General features: G+C 41.0%; 1 protein-coding gene across 1 annotated transcript in view; it reads left to right on the top strand.

Annotated features, from left to right (window-relative positions):
• LOC115219248 (fibroblast growth factor receptor-like 1) overlaps nucleotides 1–23,952 on the top strand; it is a 67,040-nt gene that overhangs the window by 41,357 nt on the left and 1,731 nt on the right. The window contains exons 4-8 of the mRNA XM_029789397.2: nucleotides 9,892–10,170; nucleotides 18,594–18,659; nucleotides 20,199–20,489; nucleotides 20,778–20,896; nucleotides 23,452–23,689. Of these exons, the coding sequence (XP_029645257.1) occupies nucleotides 9,892–10,170; nucleotides 18,594–18,659; nucleotides 20,199–20,489; nucleotides 20,778–20,896; nucleotides 23,452–23,689 (993 nt within the window). The remainder of the gene's footprint in view (nucleotides 1–9,891; nucleotides 10,171–18,593; nucleotides 18,660–20,198; nucleotides 20,490–20,777; nucleotides 20,897–23,451; nucleotides 23,690–23,952) is intronic.

Raw genomic sequence — 23,952 nt, forward strand, 5'->3', positions numbered from 1 at the left:
ACTTGGGCAATGATGGAAACTGTAAGGAAGCCCATCAGATGGACATTAGCCCTGTCATACTGAGTCTAACTGAGAATTACATTAAGGATAGGTATATGCCTAAGATATACTCAGCCAGTTACATATCTCTTCATTGAGTTTGCTCATTCAGTTGAATAAACAACTGTGTGTCATTGAAACCAACAGGCACCCATTTTACATAATAATAATAATAATAATATATATATATATGTATGTATGTATATTATATAAATATATATGTGTGTGTATATTATATATATGTTATGGCTCATATATATATATATATATATATATATATACACACACATATATACATACATATTTGTTCAATTCTTTCTTTTTACATGCATTTTTCTATGCTCCCATGGATTAGCTAGAAACTTCTTTCAGCTGGTATTTCACAGCCAGATGCCCTTCCTGAGCCAATCCTGAACTGCTTTTCCAGGGATCTTTATTAATTTATTATTCTTTGAAAGTACAGAGCTGCAGGGCATCGTTTGTAAGGAAGAATGTTAACATGTCATCACAGTTTTGCTCAGGTGTGAGGCGCAATGTAAACATTCATTTATACACACACACACACACACATGCATGCATGTGTGTGTGTGTGCCACTGTGTGGTACTGCTGGTACCACACAGAATGCAGGAATATGCCCTCTCACTCTTTCTTTCTCTCTCTATCTGTGTGTGTGTGTGTGTGTGTGTGTGTATACTCTTTAACTTGTTTCAGCTTGAGAACTACAGCCAAGATGAGACACCTACACACACACACACACACACACACACACGCATGTGTGCACACGTGTATGTGCACTAGGCTTCCTTGGTGCTCCCATCAACCAATTATGATTCCAAAGCTATGGAATACGAAACTTGCCTAAGGTGTCACATTGTTGGATGGAAACCAATTTCGTGTGGTTGGAAAGCAAACTGAATGTGTGTGTGTGCTTGTGTGCATTTACATTACTGTGTATGTGTGTGTGTGTGTGTGGTGTGTGTATATATATATGTATATATGTGTGTGTGTGTATATATATATATATATATATATAATATATATATATATATATATATATATATATATGCATATGTGTGTGTGTGTGTGTGTGTGTTAGAAATAATACAGTTTTACATGTGCACCAAAAAGCATCTATGTACATACATATTCACGTGTGTGTCTGTGTTGTATACAAGAAGGTCGGTGTTAGAAGTTAGAAAAGGCCAATTTATGGATTCAAATACCAGATGATAATTCTAAGGGGATTCTAATTCACTGTTTAAATTAGAATATTACCTCTCTGGTTATACATATACATACAGTTGTATATATGTATATACACACACACACATGCATTTGTATGAGTTTATGTTTGAGATGGAGGGGGGTGAGGGAGAGAGTGCTGCTGCTATTGGCCTGCTGTGACAAATTTATTCGTCATCCAGACAAAGGCAGTTCTCCAGCAACAACAACAATAATAATGTTGAGGACAGGGCACTTAAGAAAATGGTGGAGAGAAATCTTTGGATGAGAAATGGGATCTGCTTAATAAACAAACAAAAAGAGAAAGAAAAAAAAGAGTTCTTGACAAGGGCAGATAATTCATGGTAGTTTCTGTCATTGTTAATAGCCATAAATGTTGATTGAACTCACATCCCTTAGGGTTAGGGAAAGTCTAAGGATCCCACTTCTTCTTCCCCGCTCTCTCTCTTTCTCCACCCCACTCCCTAATACTGGCCCACACTCCTCTCCATGACAGTCTTAAAGTCACACACACACACACGTGTTCTGGTTTATGTATGCAGGTGTGCACACATGTTTTGCTGTTAATATATATATATATACACACATGCTGGTATATACACATGCATATATATATATATATATATATTACATTACACACACACACACACATATACAGAAACACCTCAAACACACAACTTGCTGTCGTGGGGGGGGGAGTCTTGTGGAGTTTGATGGTGGGAGGTAAAGGGTTGAGAGAGATGAGTCAGGTGTTGGTGGTGATGGTGTGAGGAGAGGTGATTGATGCCAAGTGACAGTTGGTGACAATCAACTTGACACAAGCAGCCTACATCTCCATTACTACCACCACCACCACCACCACTGCTACTACTTCTACCAACACCAATTCTGCCACTGCTGTGCATGGTTGTGTGGTTAAGAGGTTTGCTTCACCACCACAGTCGTTCTCAGTTCAATCTTAGTGCAGGGCACCTTAGACTAGAATGCTTTACTCTAGCTCCAGGCCGACCAAAGCTGTGTTAGTGGATTTGTTAAATGGAAACTGAAAGAAGCCCACACTGAGTGTGTTATATTATAGAGGACTATACCCAAGAGCAGAGGATGAACAGCTGACTTCTGACAGACACCTACCTGCATTCTAATTTATTTACTGAGCTCAATGTTGAATCTCACCTTGCAGATACCATTTCTTTATATAGCTTACACCATACAGATATCAACTTCACCTGATAGTCCCTCTGTTGGGTCTAATTATAGACATATCTCAGTCAGCAAACTCTCATAGTAACATTTCCACCCCCCCCCCCTTCTTGTCATCAACCAAAGCAGGTGTCATTTTGTACACCTTTTCCAAACGGCATCTGGATTCATACTCCTGAACTACAATCTGAAATCTGCCCTACCTCTCATCATCTTCTCATTGCACAAGATTGACAGACTTCAACTTGCACTTTCCTTCTTTGCTCTCTAAAACTGATCTCTAACTTTTCTTCTAGCTTTCTCACTTACAATTCCTTTCCTGTCTTTTTAGCGTAAACTCCTACCTGTACCATTCCCCCATCATCTCACCTTTCTTCTAGGTCTCTATTCTCCTCCATCCACACAGTAGATTGTCTCATATAAACTCTCAGTCTCCTCTCTCTCTACCTCTCTTTGTCTCCCTGTCTCTCTCCTCCTCCATATTGCATTATGTCTGTGTGTCCAAACACCTCCTTCCTTCAACTCACCACCTATGCTGTTGTGGTGGTGGTGGTGGTGGTGGTGGTGGTGGTGGTGGTGGTGGTGGTGAGAGGTAGCGAGTACAGTGTTCACCACTGAAACACTGTCTTCACAACTATTTGTCCATTTGTTATTCCTGGTCAGAATCATCTGTAACTGGTTCCTGTACTCCCTGATTGGTGGGAGATGGGATTGGGGGGGGGCGTCAGGTGGTTGGTCTGTTTCCTCAAATTGATGTTGATAAGGGTGAGCTCATTTACATCACAGAATTCCAGGAGACTTAATCCCTCTTTCATCTCATCTGCCGCAGCTGTAGCCTCCATCTACACCAGAGATGCTCTCCTGATATTGACTAAAATCTCACCAACTGCGATAATGGATGTCCTTGAGATCAAGACAATCATTGAGATTGTCTTGAGGAGGAGGAGGGGGTGATAATAGTAGTAGTAGTAGCAGCAGCAGCAGCAGTTGTACAAGGGCATGCATTGTAACAGTGCATCCAGCATCCACCATTTGTTGTTGATTCCCTACGACTCTGGTAATCCATGGGTCTGTCTGGGTGGTCGTTGCTGGAGAGGGTTTTACGAGATCAGAGTGCAAACCCTACCTCAACCTCTTGTAGTCACTTTTGACAACATGCAAAAGAAACATTGGCTCTATTCTTTGAAATGCCAGTCCCCATACAACTTTTCATAAACATGAAGTGTTTTGCTCAAGAACACAACACATTGCCCAGTCCAGGAATTGAACCCACAATCTGGCACTCATGGGTGCAACTCCCTAGCCATAAGGCCACGCAACTTCTTTGAGTAGGATTTCATAAAACAAGTCCTTCTTTTTGGGTCTCTCCCTCCTAAATGCTATCTTGTTTTGACCATGACTCACCGCATCCTCATTATCCTATCACATACCCTGGCTTCCTTGGTGACCTTAGCCATTTCTCTGCCAAAAGTATCCCTACTCCACTCAGCCATTGCTGTTAGCCACCCAGAAGAATGTGTATCTTTTGTTCTGGTGCCTCTGAAAAATCTAATTCAGACTCCCCCCCTCCCTCCTCCTGCTTTTCCTCTGCCATCCTCACCATCTCCCTTCACCTTCATCATATTCTCATCCATGGTGGCAGCCCTCAAGTTTTTTTTACCCTAACAGGAAGAGGCAGGGTTCCGGAGGTAGGTGGGATGTCTCGTGTTTCCCCCTTCCCCCGCTCTCTCCCTCTTTCTCATATACACATACGTGCACACACACACACACACACACACACTTACATTCATATATACTTATATCTGCCAGTATAGGAGATGAGGCTAAACAATAACAACGATGATATATATATACATACATACACAAACACATACATACACGCACAAACATATACGTGTCACGGGTTTTCAAGTAAAACTGTGTTTGTGTTTCACAACACCAACAACAACAAAAGCTCCACCCCCACCATGACCACCACCACCCAGGGTGGCCAACCTAATATTAATGTGAGATCTAGAATAATATTACTTTTTTCTTAACTGACAAAGTTGAGGGGGAGTGGGGATGATGTAACCTCCACTCACTATTTGCCCACACACCCTCACTCTGAGTAGAGGTTGATAGAGTATAACCTCCACTCCGTATGTACCCCTCCACCTTCACTCTCAGTTAAGGCCAGTGTTTATGTAACCTCCACCCTGTTAATACCCAGCCACCCCTACACTACTACATGGAGAGGTCGGGTGTATGTATACCCATCCACCACACACACACACACACACACACACACACACTTACATTCATATATACTTATATCTGCCAGTATAGGAGATGAGGCTAAACAATAACAACGATGATATATATATACATACATACACAAACACATACATACACGCACAAACATATACGTGTCACGGGTTTTCAAGTAAAACTGTGTTTGTGTTTCACAACACCAACAACAACAAAAGCTCCACCCCCACCATGACCACCACCACCCAGGGTGGCCAACCTAATATTAATGTGAGATCTAGAATAATATTACTTTTTTCTTAACTGACAAAGTTGAGGGGGAGTGGGGATGATGTAACCTCCACTCACTATTTGCCCACACACCCTCACTCTGAGTAGAGGTTGATAGAGTATAACCTCCACTCCGTATGTACCCCTCCACCTTCACTCTCAGTTAAGGCCAGTGTTTATGTAACCTCCACCCTGTTAATACCCAGCCACCCCTACACTACTACATGGAGAGGTCGGGTGTATGTATACCCATCCACCACACACACACACACACACATATATATATATATGTATGTATGTATATATATACTCATCCACCCCTTATATATACCCATCCACCCTCACTAATCAAATATTTTCTTCACGAAATGTCAAAATTTTTTTTTACCATTTTCTTCATGTTCTTCTGAAAATGCTAGAAACGTCCTCCTCCTCCCCTCTCTTTTCTCCCTACTCCTCCTCTTTCTTTTCCTCCTCTTTACTTTCTTTACAGAATTTTAGATTGTGAAGTCTTTCTGCCTTATTTGTCTGTGAATGTGTGTGTGTGTGTGTACATATGCATGCATGTGTATGTGAGAGAGAGAGAGAGAGAGAGAGAGATGTTGTTTAGCTCCAAGACATCAATACTGAAACTAACTTGTGCTGAAGGAAACTCCAACCATGGACATCACAATTTTTTCATATCTTTGACATTAGTATCCGAAGAGGCCTTCATTGGCTTGGCTGCTATTTCTGGCACAGCCAATAATTATACAAATGTTTAGTTGATGTGTGTGTGCGTGTGTGTGTGTGTGTGTGAGAGAGAGAGAGAGAGAGAAAGAGAGACTGTGTGTGTGTGCGTGTGTGTGTGTTGTTATTGTGAAATGTCTTTTGGATGTTTTCTCAAAATGTTGCAAAAGAGAAAAAAAGACAAAAGAGCAAAGTGTTTGTTGTTGTTGTTGTTGTTGTATTTGGCAGTGAATAGGAAAAGGGGGGAGGTTGTGGTGAGGGTAGGAGAGGGGGGTGGGGGATGAGAAAGCTTTTTTAGAAAGGAAATAACAAACTTTGACAGCATTTAATGTAAATTGGAGAAAGGTTTAGTTTACGGTGGTGGTGGCCATGGTGGCGGTGGTGGCAGCAGCAGTGGTGGCGGGGGGGGGTGAAGTATGGTGGTCATGGCAAGGGTGTGTGTGAGTGTAGTGGAGAGGTGGGGATTTGAGGTAGTGGTGGTCATGATGAGATTACCTTTTCTTTTATTGTAAATGGTGTGGTTTGCTTAAAGTAGGAGAGTGGTTGCTGTTAGACGGGTATCTGGAGTACCTAGGGTACATCTGGTACCATTCCATGAAACTTGCTCTTAACTGATGTACATATTTACATTATATGTGTGTGTGTGTGTGTATATGTATACTATATACATTTATACACAAACATAACTACATATCTGTGTGTGTGTGTGTATGCACAGAGAGAAAGAGAGTTGAGGTCATAGCTCTGTAGTGGTCCTGTGAGTGGGGCTGTAGTTGTGAGTATCTGCCTCTGTGTCTGTTGTGTGTATTTTGGACAGACATGTGTTGATCTGTCCAAACAAGTGACTATGCAGTTAGCACAATGCTAAGCCAGGCCAGGCAATAGTGGCAAATAATTGAAAACTAATCCATAACTGCCATCAACTGTTGATTCATGATTACTTTACTGTTCATTGTGAAATATAACGAGTTCTTAAATAAAGACCAAACTGGCAGCTTTTACATATTAAAATCATATAATTTGACCGCATCGTGCTGAAATATAACAGCTCCAGACACCAGAGTGATGGATGGATGGAGTTTCTGTTAGCAATGGACAACAAATAGTTAATCTATATTTGATCTGTGAACATTCAGGACAGGATGTGGTCTGCATTTATATATATGTAGGATTGGTATGCATACATATTGATATATATTTATATATATGTACACACACGTACACACACACACACACACATATATATATAATATAAATAATATATAGATATATGCATATATACATACATATAAATGTATATAGGTACACATATATAAGTACAGGACATGGCTCTTTCTATCTGTTTTGTTTTCTCTCTCATCCGTTCTCTAATTCTTTTTTCTCCTTTTCACCATTTTCTATCTGTCTCTCTCCCTCTTCCCTCTTTACTCTTTCTCGTTGCTCACACGTGACCTTCATCCATCTTTCCTTTCCTCACGTGATCATCTTTCTTTTTCTTCAGTCCGTCACACAGTCCAGACGCATTCTTATCTGTCTCCTCTCTTATCAAAAAATCTTCTTCCAGCATTCGCTACCTTACCTTGTCTTGGCCTAACAGCCCTCCCTGTTTGTCTTTGTTTTGGTTGGTTTATTGTATGTCCTGTTTTTGTTACCAACTTTGACCCTCCGCAAATTCCAAATTTTATTTTGGTTCGCAGGAACAACTGCCTTCAAAGTCTTATATTGTCATTCATTGCTCAAAATAAGGAGTAGAAGGGCAGCCGACAACTGATGAAGGGTCGTTTTTTATATTGCTTGTCTTGCTTTCCATTCGTTTCTCTTGTTCTTTGCATACCCAACTTTATTTTCGTATTTCATGTTGTTTACATTTTATGTTGTCCTGTACCCATATATGCATACCTATATACTTATATAAGTATGTATCTATGTACATAGATCTATGTATATATGCATATATATAATTATTATTTATATTAGTATTTGATTATTATTTGATTGAATGCCACACATCCATCTCCAAGTAAGTTTATCTTATATATATATATATATATATATATACGTGAACATAATCAAAAAGGGTAATAACATAGATTATTATTACCAGTGGCCTAGCACAAAAGACGAATTAGTCATTAGACAAAATATTATTCATATAGAAATATAATAAAGGGCTCCCAAATAAGGAAGCCTAGTGCTAGAGACACAAAAAGGGATAAATTTCACTCTCGATGAATTTATCCTTTTTGTGTCTCTAGCACTAGGCTTCCTTATTTGGGAGCCCTTATTATATTTCTATATCTATCTATCTATCTATCTATATATATATATATATATATATATATATATATATATATGTACACACACACACACACACACACACACACATACATACACATGTGTGTGTGTGTGTGTGGTTTGTATATATGTATAGTTGAATGTAAGTTTGTGTCTTCGTGTTATTTAATGTGTGTGGTCTGTACATGTGTGTGTGTGTGTGTGTATTATGTATTATACGAGTATGTGTGTAAATTGATACTCTACATTGGCTGAAGTAAACACACACACACACCCATGTACATGTGTGTGTATAATATATACATCTATGTAAGTGTGTATGTATAAGTATATATATGTACACACATGTGTGTGTATACTTCACTAACATGGTGCGTGGATTTGCACATGTACATTTGTGTACGGGTGTGTGTGTGTGTGTGATATAATATTACAATTCAATACACACCTAAAACTGGTGGGAGGGGGTATTAGATGAAAAATTGCTGTTGTTGTTGTTGTTGGTGTTGTGTTGATCAGTTAACTCTATTTCAATGAACAATGGGAATTTCAAAACCTGAGATTGAACTCACAAAACACAATCACCTCCGCCCCCCCACCACCACCACCACATCTCCCTCTATGTATGAGACTGTGGCCCATTCTTTACTACAGCTGTAATCCTCTTCCCCCCTCCCACCTCCTCTCTTGTTTTCTTCCACCCCACCCCCACACCTCTCTACAGATAGTTCCAGCTAGCCATATCAATCACTAACCAGTCTGGCCATTATGACCCCTAGAGGTCATGGCTACAATCACATCTCCTCTTCCTCTTCCTCCCCTTTGTCATTTTATTTAATTAAAACGATGTGAAGGTTCAGACCTGATACACACACACACACATGCATACAGACCGCCCACTTTTCCATGCTTGAAGCAGATTTTCTCTGGTTAGATGTTGTTCCAGTCATCAATGTAATACTTCCCCATGACCAGACATGTTTTTGCAGGAGATTGGAAACAGGGGACATCACTTGCATGACAGCGACACTATTATCACAGGATGTCAAGGCAAAAAGACAGTAACACATTCACATGCATACACACACATATACATACATACATACATACATGCATGCATACATGCATGCATAAATACATACATGGTGGCTGCCCCCTCGTTATCGAGTATGGCCATTGCATGAAGCTTAATCAATGTTGTTATCATGCAATGCCTGTGCAAAAAGATTTTTTTTAAAGTAAGGAAAGGCTGTGCACTGAGTCAATCCCACTCACTAAGCAACAGCAGCCATAATCCGAAAAGAAGAACAAGTCAACATCATCGGTAACCACTGAGCCGCAGGTTTTATCCCAATTACCTGAGTTACCTTCTCCTAGAAGGATGCCCTAACAAAGGCTAGGAGTCCTTCACTCTGAATGGTTTAACCGCGCGAACGGGTATTCAGTCCGATTATTTCTATGTCCCCGTGCATGATACAGCCTTAAGACATTTATTGGATGGCCGTTGACTCTCAAGAGTTCCTCCACCCTTTGACGGGTTTTGTTTTTCATCCCGCAGGGTGTCCAATAAACACCCTCCTCACCAAGCAAGCTTGGTGGGGTTGCCGGTTTAGTTGCCGACGACCCAACCATGCAACAGGTTGTTACCAGTAGCACTCGAAAATGACCTGACATAAGCATACATACATACATACATACATACATATATATTTAGACACAGTGGGCTTCTTTCAGTTTCCATCTACCAAATCCAGTACCCAACTAACACACTCACTGAGGCCCGTCCTTGGCTTAAACAGCCACCTCACTATGATGATGCTACACAGTAACCATGACAACTGTCTCTCTCTCTCTTTCTTTGCAGGTCCTCCCTTTATTAACCAGACTGCTGTCTCTCATAAACGTCTCATTGCCTACATTGGAAAGAACTTTAGAATCCGCTGCCCCATCACTGCCATACCTCCACCCTACATGCAGTGGAGTAAAGATGGACACACTATCAACATTGCATGGGAGAGGTTTCGAATCCAGGAGATGGGACTCCGCATTAAAGATGTTGAAATTGAAGACAGTGGATTGTACACATGTAAAGCAACCAACGGTTTTGGCAGTGTTCAGCTCAACTTCACCCTTACAGTTATACGTGAGTATTTGATGAGTCTTCTCAAGCATGGCATATCTCCAAAGGTATTGGTTGCTTGTCATTGCCTTTGTGAGGCCTAACATTCAAAGATCACGCTTCACCACCTCATCCCATGTCTTCCTAAGTCTACCTCTTCCACAGGTTCCCTCCACCATTAGAGTGTGACACTTCTTCACACGGCTGTCTTCATCCATACACATTACATGACCATACCAACGCAGTCATCTCTCTTGCACACCACATCTGATGCTTCTTATGGCCAACTTTTCTCTCAGGATGCTTACACTCAGTCATGCATACACAGACATTACACATCCAGCAGAGCATACTAGCTTCATTGCTTACAAGCCTATGCTTGTCCCCAGCAGCCACAGCCCATGTTTCACTGCCTTGTAACATGGCTGTTCACACACAGGCATTATACAGTCTACTTTTCACTCTTTGCTACTAGCAGAGGTAGGAGCTCTCTGAACTTTGCCCGGCCTATTCTTATTCTAGCACTAATGCTCTCAGTGTATCTAGCCCTGCTACTGAGTTGGTCACCTAAGTAACAGAAGCTATCATCTACTTCTACTTTTCCCCTCTGGCATCTGATGAAATCTATTTTCTGTATGTTTGTTGTGTTTGTTGTACCTGTGCACCTTCCACACACAAAAACTATTTTCCCTGTTAACCTTCCTCTGATATTGTGTCACCTCTTATGAGTCCATAGCTCACACCAAGTACATCTTATGGAGTTTCTACCTATGCCTTTTCTACAGATTGAGCTGGGCCATCTACCCGAAGGGATTTGTGATTTGTCTGCCTTCCTACCTACTAAGACTCTAGTTTTTGCTAGGTTAACTCTAAAGCCCGTTGATTCTAGACCTTGCTTCCACACCCGAAACTCCTCTAGTTCCGGTAGTGATTCAGCTATAAGAAGAAGGTCGTCAGCATAGAGGAGCTCCCAGGGGCAGCCTGTCTTGAATTCCTCTGCTATCGCCTGGAGGACTATGATCAACAAGAGGGGGCTGAGGACTGATCCTCGGTGAACCCTTACTTGTACCCTGAATTCTCCACTAGACTTGTTGCTAACCCTCACCTTACCAATAGCATGGCTTGTACAGCTCTCACTAACCACTCATCTATCGCTAGTTTCTGCATTGACCACTAGAGACATTGACCAACTAATAATATATATATATATAATCAAAATAAGCAACAAGGATATCCAGAGCTAATGCAGTACGATCGTTTCATGCAACGATCGTACTGCATTACCTCTGGATATCCTTGTTGCTTATTTTGATTATAATCACCTTATTTTAATTACATGGATAATACCATACTAAATTCTGGTGCCTTTAACTGAAGTACCATATTCAACTGAATCTAAATTTTACTGAACTTATGTATATATATATATATATATATATATATATATATACAGTTGTGTCTAGGGAGGGTCATTATGCCAATATTATTAAACACATGCACTGGTTCAATTCCACTCCTTTATTATTAGTCAATTGGTCAAATATCCAACCAACTAATCAATTGCTTGTTTAACTTGGATACACAGTAAGTCGTTTGTTTTGTTTTGTTTGTTTTTTTATCAAAGCTCTTTCATTATTATTTGTAACCTTTTCAATGACTTCTTTCTTAGTCCATTACGGATACATGCACACACACAACAAGGTCTCTGACAGACAAACGCAGCCTCCACTGGAACATCAGAACCATGATAGACAAGACTGACAGCAGCAGGCCAGAACAGCATTTTGCAGATTGAACCTTGATATTGCTCTCTTTAGTCAAGTGTGCTTGACAGATGAAGAAGGCCTTCTTCAACAACATGGCACAGGTTACATTCTCTGTGGGTCCAGCAAGCCACAGGCTGAAAGACGTCTCTCCAGTGTCAGCTTCATGGTCAGAAACTACATTTCCCCTTTAGAAAACTCCATTAGAAAACCTTCCAACTGGTCATTCAGATTGCATCATCTCAATGCACCTTCCCTGGTGTCTACACCCCAACCCTCCAAACAACAATGTCTTTGATGAGTTCAATGTAAGAGTAGGCCAAGATTCAGAAGCATGCTGTTATGAATTGCAACAACAGGCAGCTTCTGTTGGAGTTTTGCACAGAGAGGCAATTACCCATTACCAACAGCCTCTTCCAGTAGAAAGACAGTTTGCATACCCCTGGGTGCATAAGAGAGACCAGAGTGATGTCTTTCACACTTGAATGAGGCCTAATGCAGAATGCTATTCAGATCATCATCTTGTCCACTACAAGCTCAGCTTCCATTTCAAACCTAAGGCCTAGAGAGGTAGAGGTCAAGGAAGGAAGCTCCAGGTCAGTATCCTACAGTCAGCTGAAGTGAAAGCTAACTTCCAGACAAACCTAGAGTTAAAGCTCCAAGATCCCAGTTGCTCCTCAGAGACCCCTCTCCTGAAGTGCTTTGGAAACATCTGAAAAAATAAAAAAAAACTATCCTGCAAACCTCTGAAGAGCTACAAAGCTTCTCCACAAAGACTAGTTTGATGAAATAACCAAGAGATGCAGAGACTATCTGATGAGATCATCCCACTAGGCTCACCCTGCAAAGCTATATTGCTCTGGGAACAAAGCAGATCCAACATAAATGGTGGATAAGCCTCACCAAAAGAACTCAGCTTAATGCAGACATTGACAGCTGCAAGGGATTCTATGAAACCCTGAAAAGCTTTGTCTGGTCCAATGCACTCCATCCAGAGTCCATTGCAAAGTGCAGATTGAAAGAAAGATGCTTTCCACAGATAAGGCCATTATCTTGAATTGGTGGTCAGAGCACTTTCAAACCCTCTTTGGTGCCAACTGTTCAGTCTATGACACAGCAGTGCTTTATATCCCACAGCAGCCTTCGAAGGCAGAGCTGGAGGGGGATTCCCTCCCTCACAGAGGCAGCCAAAGCAATAGAGAAGCTGACAAGTGGGAAGGGAATAGGGGTGGATGGGATCACGCCTGAAACATGGGAAGCAGCCAAGTAAGTATAGCACTGCACTCTAAACTCCACAAGCTTTTCATCTGCTGTTGAGGCAGAACACATCACAAGGATGGAAGATCATCATCTTCCCAAGATCACACTGCATGGCAAACTCTGCTCTACTCCCCATAATAGAGGAGCAGCAAAGAAGGTCTCCCTCAGCACCAACCACTTTGATCACCACCTTTCATCTGTTCTTGCCACTGACTCAGAAGGTTGACATCTCACTGTCATCTGGGCAATGGTCTCCTTAGACAATACCTAAAAAAGAAGAAAAACAAGGATTGCTACAGCCACCCCTCACCAGCCTATCTTTCCATGTAGCCTCCATGGTTGTACCTGTTTTTCTTGAATCAGACTCATTGGGCATCAATAAGCTTGTAACAGATTTGGACATCCCCCATCTCATCCCCTGTAAATTGTCACTCACAAAGCCAAGTCAAGAAGAAGAATTGACTGAGTGATGGTGGGGGGAGGGGTCATGTTCCGGAAAGAAAGGATGGGGTGGGGGTGGGGTCTGGTGTAAGAGAGGTTCTCATGAACAGTGACCACTGTAGTAGAGGTAGAATAGGCAGGGAGAGGATCACAGCTGGGAGTGCATTGATGACTCTGGGTTAGTCAGGGTGGCCATTCTTTGCATCTATATATGTAGGAGGTGTGTGTGGTGTCAGTAGACCTTATATATATAGCATGTATATAATACATGGTGTGTATATGTATAGTGTAGACTGTATATGTGCTAAATGGTGTATAGACACTTTATACACTGTGTATATAGTTCATACAGTGTTCAAACATGGTTTATGTTGTGTATATATATATACATGTATATGTGTGTGTGTGTATATATATATAGTATGTGCTATCCAGACACTGTGTACACTGTGTTATGTAGTGTAGTTATATATAGGATTACCATTGGTTTCAGATGTTTTCAGGCGACCCTCACCTTTGATATAGATTTCAAAACTATTACTTGTTAGCTGAACTGTAATTGATTAGTTGAGAGTGGCTTTCTCTGATTGGCTGAACTCAAATGATAAACTCTTTTATAAGCAACTAAAGATATAGCAGTCTTTATCAATTATATCCAAGTTCTCTTTAAACCTACCCAAACATAGCTGTGTGTATGTGTGTGTGAGAGAGAGCAAGAGAGAAGGGGTGCGCCTAAGGGCCTCAGTAAGGAATAAAAGTCCTTGACTTGACTGACTGCTGAGAGACAAGTTGCATCTACTTGACTCCCATCTTTTTATAGAAATAGGGAATCCCTTAATAACTTACAGCTTTCAGCTCCCTTTATCACTACCTACTTAATTAAGCTACTGCTAACGAGCCTCTGCTTATACACAAATACCTGTGGTGTATGAGGGGAAGGTGTGAAGAACATGTGTATATATCCTTTATACATACACACCCATGCTAGCACGGAACACGGACGTTAAACGATGATGATGATGATGATAACCCACACACACACATACACTCAGGACTATGTGTTTTTCGATGGGCCAAGATGTATACACATGCATATGTATGTCTGTGTATTTCTTCCACCCCATCCCTTCTTGTATATATGTGTGTGTATATATATATATATATATATATATATATATATATATATATATATATATATATATATGCATAAATATATATATATATTACCAAAACAGGAAATTAGGAAGTTGGAAGAACTTTTTTGATATTTATCATCATTACACATGTTTCATTTCCTTATAGGAGTTAGACTTTTGTACATGTAAAAGAAACGTGTAAAACATCTATAATAAGATTTGAATAATATTTTTCATCATTCTTTGAAATCCACTTTTCCATGCTTGCATGGGTCAGACAGAATTTATTGAGGCAGATTTTTCCATGGCCAGATGCCCTTCCTGTTCTCCTCACCTGTCACCATGCAAGCTAATATTTCCCCATGGCCAAGCAGAATTTTGCAAGATATTAAAAAAGACACACATGAGGAGGGTGATGAAAGGTTCCTGGCTTTGGGTTAAAGAAAATACAGGAGGATCAGTTGATTATGAATTAGAACTCCTTCGTGTGTGTGTGGAGTGCAACCTGCAGAGGAAGGGGACCTCTGTGTGTTTGCTCTACTTGCTAGAAATAGCAGACAAACGTTCCTCATATTCATCCTACCATCTTAGATGAGAAAACACATTAGGTAATGTAATCCTAGATAGATTAACTCAAAATAAAAGGCAGGATGGTCACAACTGGTACACTTTTGATCCTGGGTCTGCTGGGTGAGGGCAGACCTGGGGTTAAATCACAACAAATACGTCTACACCACCACCAAAACTACAACACACACACCACCACTCCTACCACCAATAACAACAACATTCCATCACTAACCCACACCACCCACCACCACCTCCACCACAGCAATCTATCACAACAGAAGTCTTTGAATTTTAATAGTTTTCTTGATTTGTTTAATGACTGTAAAAATGTGTCAACTCATCTCTACACCTCTCCTCCACCATACACACACACACACACACACACACATTAATGTTTGTTTTCCATGCTGGCATGGCTTGGACATGTGTGTGTGTGTGTGCATATACATATATATATATATATATATATATATATATATATATATACATGTACACACATATGCATATGCACACACACACACACACACTTATATATATACAAAGAGAGAGAGAGAAATACCCCCTCCCTCCATCCCTGCTGTGTCTGTCTGTTTCATAAACAAATTGTGTAAAAAAACAAAAAAACAGCTGCCAGACTCTTCTCTCACATCAATTAATGTTGTAGTCCATCCTTACACACACTGTAGGACTAGGAAGGGGCCAGGGCCTAACTCCCACACACACCTTTAAACGCCCTCTACCAGTGCTGCCCTCTTATAGACAGTAAGGAACAGATGTATCTCCCTTCCCGTTCTTTATCCCTTGGTCAATGCTAGAATCAATGAGATTCCAGCCAGGCCCATCCTGTTTGATTGACACCCTATACCTTTGACTATGTGCTTACGAGTGGGGCTGTACATGGTGACACAACCTGCTGAAAATAACAACTAATGTCCCTTTAAACTGCAGAGTAATGACTTCAAAAAAAGGAACAACACATTACATAATGTAATCCTAGATACACATTGACTTAAAATATATGGAATAGTCATGGCAGGAACACCTTTGATTACAGGTCTTCTTAATCAAGGCTCTGTTTTGTCTAATATGTCCTTCCTTTTTTAAGGCAGAGCCCACTAGGGGCCAGGTGTCCCATTTGAGAATAGCTGCCATTCCCAACTGACAGAGATTCTGAAAGGGATTGGTAACTCCACCCTCACCATTACCACCTGTCATAGAGAGCCCTTGAAAGGGGTCAGTGACCCTTTCCCTACTGTCTTCTCTACTCCACCATCAGTCATTGAGAAGCCCTGAAGGGGTAAATCATTCCACTGTTGTTCTTCTCACTACACCATTTATGAAAATAAGGTCCTGGGTTCAGATCACTGTGACAGCACTGTTGCAGTGTGGTTGTGGGCCAGTAATGACTGAGTCTACATTGATTCAGTTTATTAAACTGAAGAGGTGACTGTTAGCTTATCCAGGGGTCCATTGCCGCCACCACCACCATCGCCACCACCACCACCACCACAATATGCTAAAGCATAAAATATTGCATCTTAAAGCAGGTCTTAATGTAAAATACAATAAGAGATGGGGGGGGGTGATCTAAAATGTGTCCACGGTGCCCCTGTTGCTGTCTCCCTAATTAACTGCCACACCCACCTTATCCCCTAGTGCTCTGGGATAAGCCCTATAAATTAGATCCCTAAAGCAGCTTGCTTGTAACAATGTCCCCTAAACAAAACTGGGTTTGGAGTGGGGAGGCTTGTTTATAATAGCTGCTTCACAGAATGTCTCAGTGAAGGGGCAGGGGAAGGGCAGCTACTTCACAAGCTCTCTCTCTCTCTCTCCCTCTCTCTCTCTCTCCCTCTCTCTCTATCTATCTCTTACAACCATAGTTTGGCAGAGAGAGAGAGAGAGAGTTCATAAATATCCAGATAGATAGATATAGACAGACAGATAGAACAGAACGGGTGCAGATAGATAGCCGGAACAAGTAATCATATAATCTCTATTTTGGTTATCAACATATGTGCTCTTTCTAAATAATAGTGTAACACACACACACACACACACACACACACACACCACACACACACACACACACACACACACACAATATAGGCATAAAAAGCAAACATAAACACATGTATGCACAGAGACATACACTCACCATGTATACATACATCCATACACCTCTGCACACACACATTCCCTCCCCATTACTCTGTCCTAATGTCCTAAAATTACTGACAGAGTCCATTTGTGCCCCCCACCCGCCAATAAACATGTCTGAACATTTCAGTCTTCCATTTACATCTGAAACTGAGGGCAGTGGGGGAGGGGCTGGGGTGACACTGGGCGGCGGTGGTGGTGGTGTAAGCAATGAGGGAGGGGTGGGTCTCCATGTAAAAACATTGTTAATATTGTGTCCCCCCCCTCTACAGACCGGCTTGTTAACATTCCTCTCTTACATTGAGGACATCACCTCCACCAACCACCATTAGCACCAGCTCCATCATTATCATTTCCATTTCCAGCATCTTACCATTGTCTGTATGGCTGAGACAGGCACACAGCCGGGGAAGATGAGTGTGTGTGTGTGTTCATGCTCACTGGCACTATTCCCCACCTCTTACATGATACTGTTGTTGTTGTTATTGTTGGTGGTGCTGGTGGTGGGGTCAGATGGCTGTAATGGTAAAGTGTTGTGCTTTGTCAGGGATTTCACTGAACTGTTGTGAGTTCAAAGCAAACCAGAGTTGATTTGGTTATTCATCTCTCCTTGGCCAATAATTACTAATTAACTACTGGAGTAGATTTAATCAATTAACTGTAATACCACCACCACCACAGCAACCATTGCAGTGGACATGGTGGTGTTTGTTGTTGTGTGTTAAATGACTGACCACCACCACCACCACCACCATTACTAGAATTCCATCTTTTGTCTTTTCTTTTCTTAATGTTTATGTGTCAGTCTATCTGTCTGTCAGTCTATCTGTCTGTCAGTGTCTTTATTTCTACCTTGGTGGGGGGGGGCATGATATCAAATCCTGATATGACATCATCTCACTTTGTTACAAAAGAATGTTTTCTTTATTAATGTTTAACATTATCCTACATTTCACATCTCACCCCCATTAGATTTCTTACAGCATGCCTGAGCTTTGTAATTTGTACCAGTAATACACCAGGACATGTTCCTCTTGTTGCCTTGTCAAAAACAAACGCCCACCACCACCACCACTGTTGCTGCCAGTCTTAGTATAATTGTTGTTGTTGTTGTTTGCAGCTGAGAAGAAAGAAAGTAGCCAACAGAACAATCTCTACCCTCACCAACTGGACCCTACAGGAGCAAGTAAGTTATTTAGGAGCTGTCATGTCTTCTCTCTATTCTTCAGAGATTTTCTAGTTTCATTCACTCCCTTTAAAATGACATTCCAGCTATGACCATCCTATCTTACAGTGAAGACTTCTTTATCCCAAGGAAAATGTGAAGGACATTTAGCTGAAGTTTCTATCATGTCAGATAACATTGTAAAGGTTGTATCCCCCCTCCCCTCTAAATAACATTGATCCAAACCACTACGCTACAGCCTATACCATTCTAATAACCATCAACATTGGCAATGGACTCCACACTCGCCTTAACAAAATAATGACCACCACCTCCAACTACCTGTCAGGTTGCTAAGACTAAGTAATATAGAGGAACAACACTCCAGAATTTACTATTGGAATACAACAGGGATTCATTCTCTCTCCCATTTTTAAACCTGTCTTCACAACCTCACACATTACACTGCTTTGGAAAAAATTTGGTTCCACAAAGACAGATTGAAAGTAACACCTACCGAATCTATTGTCTACAACAACAACAGCAGACATCAAATACAAGCAACTACATAACAGTCAACAACATAAACACACACACAGAAGAGTCATATTATATATCATCATCATCATCATTATCATTTAATGTCCATTTTCCATGCTGGCATGGCTTGGACGGATTGTCAGGAGCTGGCAAGCCAGGGGACTACAACAAGTTCCAGTTGTCAGTTTTATGGCTGGATGCTCTTCCTGACACCAACCTGGGCATCCAGCCCTACAAACCATGCCAAACCAGACAACTGGAGCTTGGTGTGGCCCTCCTGGAGCAATCCCTGAGCATCAGAAAGAAACAACAAAAATGTCAACAATACATTAAGACCCCCCCCCTCACCCGCCATTCATGGATTCAGCTAATCCTTCTTTATGGTGTGGGGTGCATAGGGAGCAGTTCTACTCAAGATCTTCACAATCTTTCTTCCCCCCCCCTCACCCAGTAGCATTAATACAATTAGTTGTACGTGTATAGATGTGTGTTGAGCTGAACAGTGGCCTTAAAGTAAAGGGTCCTTTCTTTGTTTTGAAGCTGTCTGTCTGTCCCCTTAAAGTAAAGGGTCCTTTCTTTGTTTTGAAGCTGTCTGTCTGTCCCCTTAAAGTAAAGGGTCCTTTCTTTGTTTTGAAGCTGTCTGTCTGTCCCCTTAAAATAAAGGGTCCTTTCTTTGTTTTGAAGCTGTCTGTCTGTCCCCTTAAAGTAAAGGGTCCTTTCTTTGTTTTGAAGCTGTCTGTCTGTCCCCTTAAAGTAAAGGGTCCTTTCTTTGTTTTGAAGCTGTCTGTCTGTCCCCTTAAAGTAAAGGGTCCTTTCTTTGTTTTGAAGCTGTCTGTCTGTCCCCTTAAAATAAAGGGTCCTTTCTTTGTTTTGAAGCTGTCTGTCTGTCCCCTTAAAGTAAAGGGTCCTTTCTTTGTTTTGACGCTGTCTGTCTGTCCCCTTAAAGTAAAGGGTCCTTTCTTTGTTTTGAAGCTGTCTGTCTGTCCCCTTAAAATAAAGGGTCCTTTCTTTGTTTTGAAGCTGAGCCCCGTTTCCTGCACCTGAGTAAGATGAAAAAAAAGTCAATCCCGCGCCCGGTTGGAAGTTCCATAAGGTTCCGATGTCGAGCAAGTGGTAACCCACGGCCGGAGATACAATGGCTGAAGGATGGTCAGATGTGGACATCTGATAACATGGGCAACTATCAGGACAGTAGACTCCGTTGGACGTTAAAGATTGATGATTTACGACAAGAGGACAGTGGCCAGTACACTTGTGTGGTCACTAACATCCATGGTACCATCAATTATACATATTCTCTGGAAGTTGTCGGTAAGTGACAACATCTTTCTTCAAATGCACCTTTTTTTTCTCTGTGTGTCATTACATCTGTCATTACATCTGTTTAACTCTTTGTCTCCAGTCTTAGACATCTTTTCTCCTTTATTACATCTTTATCTGTCCCCCATCACTATCAACATCAACAACATTATAACCATCACTATCATCATCATCATTACCTCCACCATCATCATCAACATCACCAACATCATCATTACTGAAACTCGTATTAAAACTATTATTATTTCCTCTCTTCACAATCCTATTTGTGTTTTTCAGAAAAAGTTCAAAGAAAGCCGCAGCTGCTGCCGCCACACCCCCTCAACCAAACGGCTCAAAGGGGGGAGCAGGCGTCATTCCAGTGTCATGTCAAAAGTGAAGTCCAACCTCACATAAAAGTAAGATGGTGCAACCTGCCAACCCCCATCCTCCACAATGTGTCATCTCACTGTAAGACTCTGCTTCTTGTTTTGTTCCAGAGTGGCTCTAATCAAGACATTCCAGCTGTGACCATCCTATCTTTGTTTTATGGTGTATATGTGTCTAGAATGCATTATCTACACAAGTTGAGCAAAATAACAGAGACTCTTTGTTAAATGGAAGTTTTTATTGAGTAAGATGGAGTTGGTCCAACTTTGGCATTAATCACAGTTTTCATGCATCAAAGAATTCACTCATACAAGTTCTGGACGGTTCCAGCCATTCTTTTAGAAAAGCCTGCTTTAGTTCTTTCTGCAACAATAATAGGGGAGTGAAACAGCCCTTCATTTGCCGCTCCTAAATGTACCCTAAATGTTTGATTCTATTGAGATCCAGGGATTGTTGGGGGCCAATCCCAATCCGAGTGATTCATTTCGTCTTTGTGCTCTTCCCATAAATTCCGAATAACATTGGCCACGTGAATCAGTGCATTGTCATCCTGGAAGCTTGTTTGACCATCAGGGAATAAGGACCATGTCCAGAGGATGGACATGGTCAGCCAAAATACTCAGATAATCCTTGGCATTGACTCTGCCGTGTAGAACAACGAAACAGCCAAGAGAATTCCATGATACGTCTGCCCAAATCTTCACAGAGTCAGCTCTATGATTCATGGTAGGGACCAAAGAGTCAGGGCTGAAGCCTTCTTTGGACTGTCTCCAAAGTGGGGAAAAGGGGTGAATGATGATTCATCAAAGAAGATAACATTGTTCCATTGAGCCATTGACCACTTCTGATGGTCTGGACACTCCTTTGCGGTTTATCAATGTTGATGCAGACCAAAAGAGATTTAGCACTTGCAGCCGTCCCATGGTATTTAGTTCTAGGGAGCTCATAAATGGTTTGCGTTGACACAGGGTCAGCAAAGGCGGAGTTTTTAGCTCCTTTCTCATTTGTACTGTCATAGTTCAATGGCTTTTAGACATAATATATACTTCTTTATTCTTCAGTCCATTTCTGTGAAGTCCTTGTTGCAATAACAGACTGCATCTTTATGCAAATAGAAATGTTGTGGACCACCACATCATTTTCACTTACCCTGGAGACATCAGGCTGTCTGGGTGCCCTGTTTAGGGCAGTAACAGTGTGAGTAGCTCTGTCAGTGGAGCTGAAGGGCTATTTAGTGGATAGCAGGAACCTAGTCCCTTAAACCATCTGACTGTGATCCTTTGTGATTGTAGCATGCAGGTGTGTACCCTAATGTAAGGGAAGGGCAGGTAGGACCCTGTAGATGTAAGGTGCATCTGTAATCACTAGAGTGGGAGGAACCTGGGTGGTTGTGATGTTGGTTCTGTGTTGGACACAATTAATTTGTAAAGGTGAGAGTTTGACTGAGTTTTGTGATGAGGCAGAAGAGGAGAAAGCTAACAGATTGTTTTCATGTGAAGGAGTTGCTATAGTAACGGGATGAGGGTGGGATGGGAGTAAACATATGAAGTGGGTGGATTAATGTGTTATAGGTCAAGGGGTCAAAGTTTAGTGTGTATAGACAGTGGTCAGTATACAGTGTAGTATGTATATATAAACTGTGCGTGTGTGTGTATATATATATATATATATATATAAAACTGTGCATGTGTAGTGGTCAGTGATGTGTATGCTCTATGTTAATATACACCAGACTATTTGTGTGTGTGTGTGTGTATATATATATATATTTGACTTGTTTAACCCTTTTGTTACTGTATTTATTTTGAGATGCTCTGTGTTTCTTTCAATTACATTAAATATAACAAAGAATTTAGTAAAATAACTTAGTTATCATTCAGCTAGTGTTAGCAACATAAATTGTGACTAAGGTTTGGTGGAAGATTTTGATTCAAAACTTACAAAAACAAGACATTTGTACTACAGAGCCAGAGCCGGTTTCAGCCGGGTTGGTAACGAAAGGGTTAATGTCAACTTCTCAGATACATCCTCCCTCTCATTATCTACACCCAACAATCTCCTTTATTATATTCACTCAGCGTTTCTACCACCATCACTACTACTGTCAAGTCTGTGTCACTGATGAGTTCTAATACAGTCAAACATGTTTGCAGTTATCTCCCTTATTTCATGAATTCCTTGGAGTATGATAAATCATTGACTAATACTGTATTTTCCTCTTTATATAATAATATTTAATTAAGTATCTACTGCTCTCTCTCACGTAATTATCTTAGCACTAATTATATCTCATTATCTAACAACTATTGTATATCTGTGTGTGTTGGTTAAACTCTCACTTTCTCTCTTTTTACCTAAACATTCAACTATTTGCATATGTGTTTATGTACATCTATCTGTCTATCCACCAATGAATCTATACTCACACACACACACACACACACACACACACACACACACACACACATACCACATACACACATATATATATTAGACATTAAACTGACCGATCACCTGTGTCCATTTTTAGTCTTCTGCCTCATTCCAAGAAATGTAACCTCGTTTCTCCCTTCTCCGTTTCCAGTGGCTGAAATGGGTCGATGACCCCTCCACCCTTTCCAATGTCAACCACACCATTGAAGTGAAAGGCCGGAAATTTGTTGTACTAAAATCTGGTGAAAACTGGAAACGACCGGATGGTTCTTACGTGAATAAATTGACACTAAAAAGGATCACATCAGAAGATTCAGGATTATACATATGTTTAGGGGCCACAAGTCTCGGGATCAGCAGCCGACAGGCTTTCCTGAAAGTGCATCCAGGTATTCTTAACTTTTATTTTTGTTGTGGTTTTTTGTTATGTTTTTTTTTTGTTTTTTTAATTCCTTTATGATTAGAAGAACAGTTCTTACTTTACCCCAACTCCTCTGCAGACCTGATGAGATGATGGGAGGAAATTATCCTCCAACTGGAAACCTGGTCCTTATACTTGCAACAGATTGTACCACACTAAAAGCAGCCAACAGTAAATGAACCCTTCAAAACCAGGAAGCAGCCCCATTCTCCAAGGGTTTCCTCAACTAAT

The sequence above is a fragment of the Octopus sinensis genome, linkage group LG14 (assembly GCF_006345805.1).
Source record: "Octopus sinensis linkage group LG14, ASM634580v1, whole genome shotgun sequence".
NCBI lineage: Eukaryota > Metazoa > Mollusca > Cephalopoda > Octopoda > Octopodidae > Octopus > Octopus sinensis.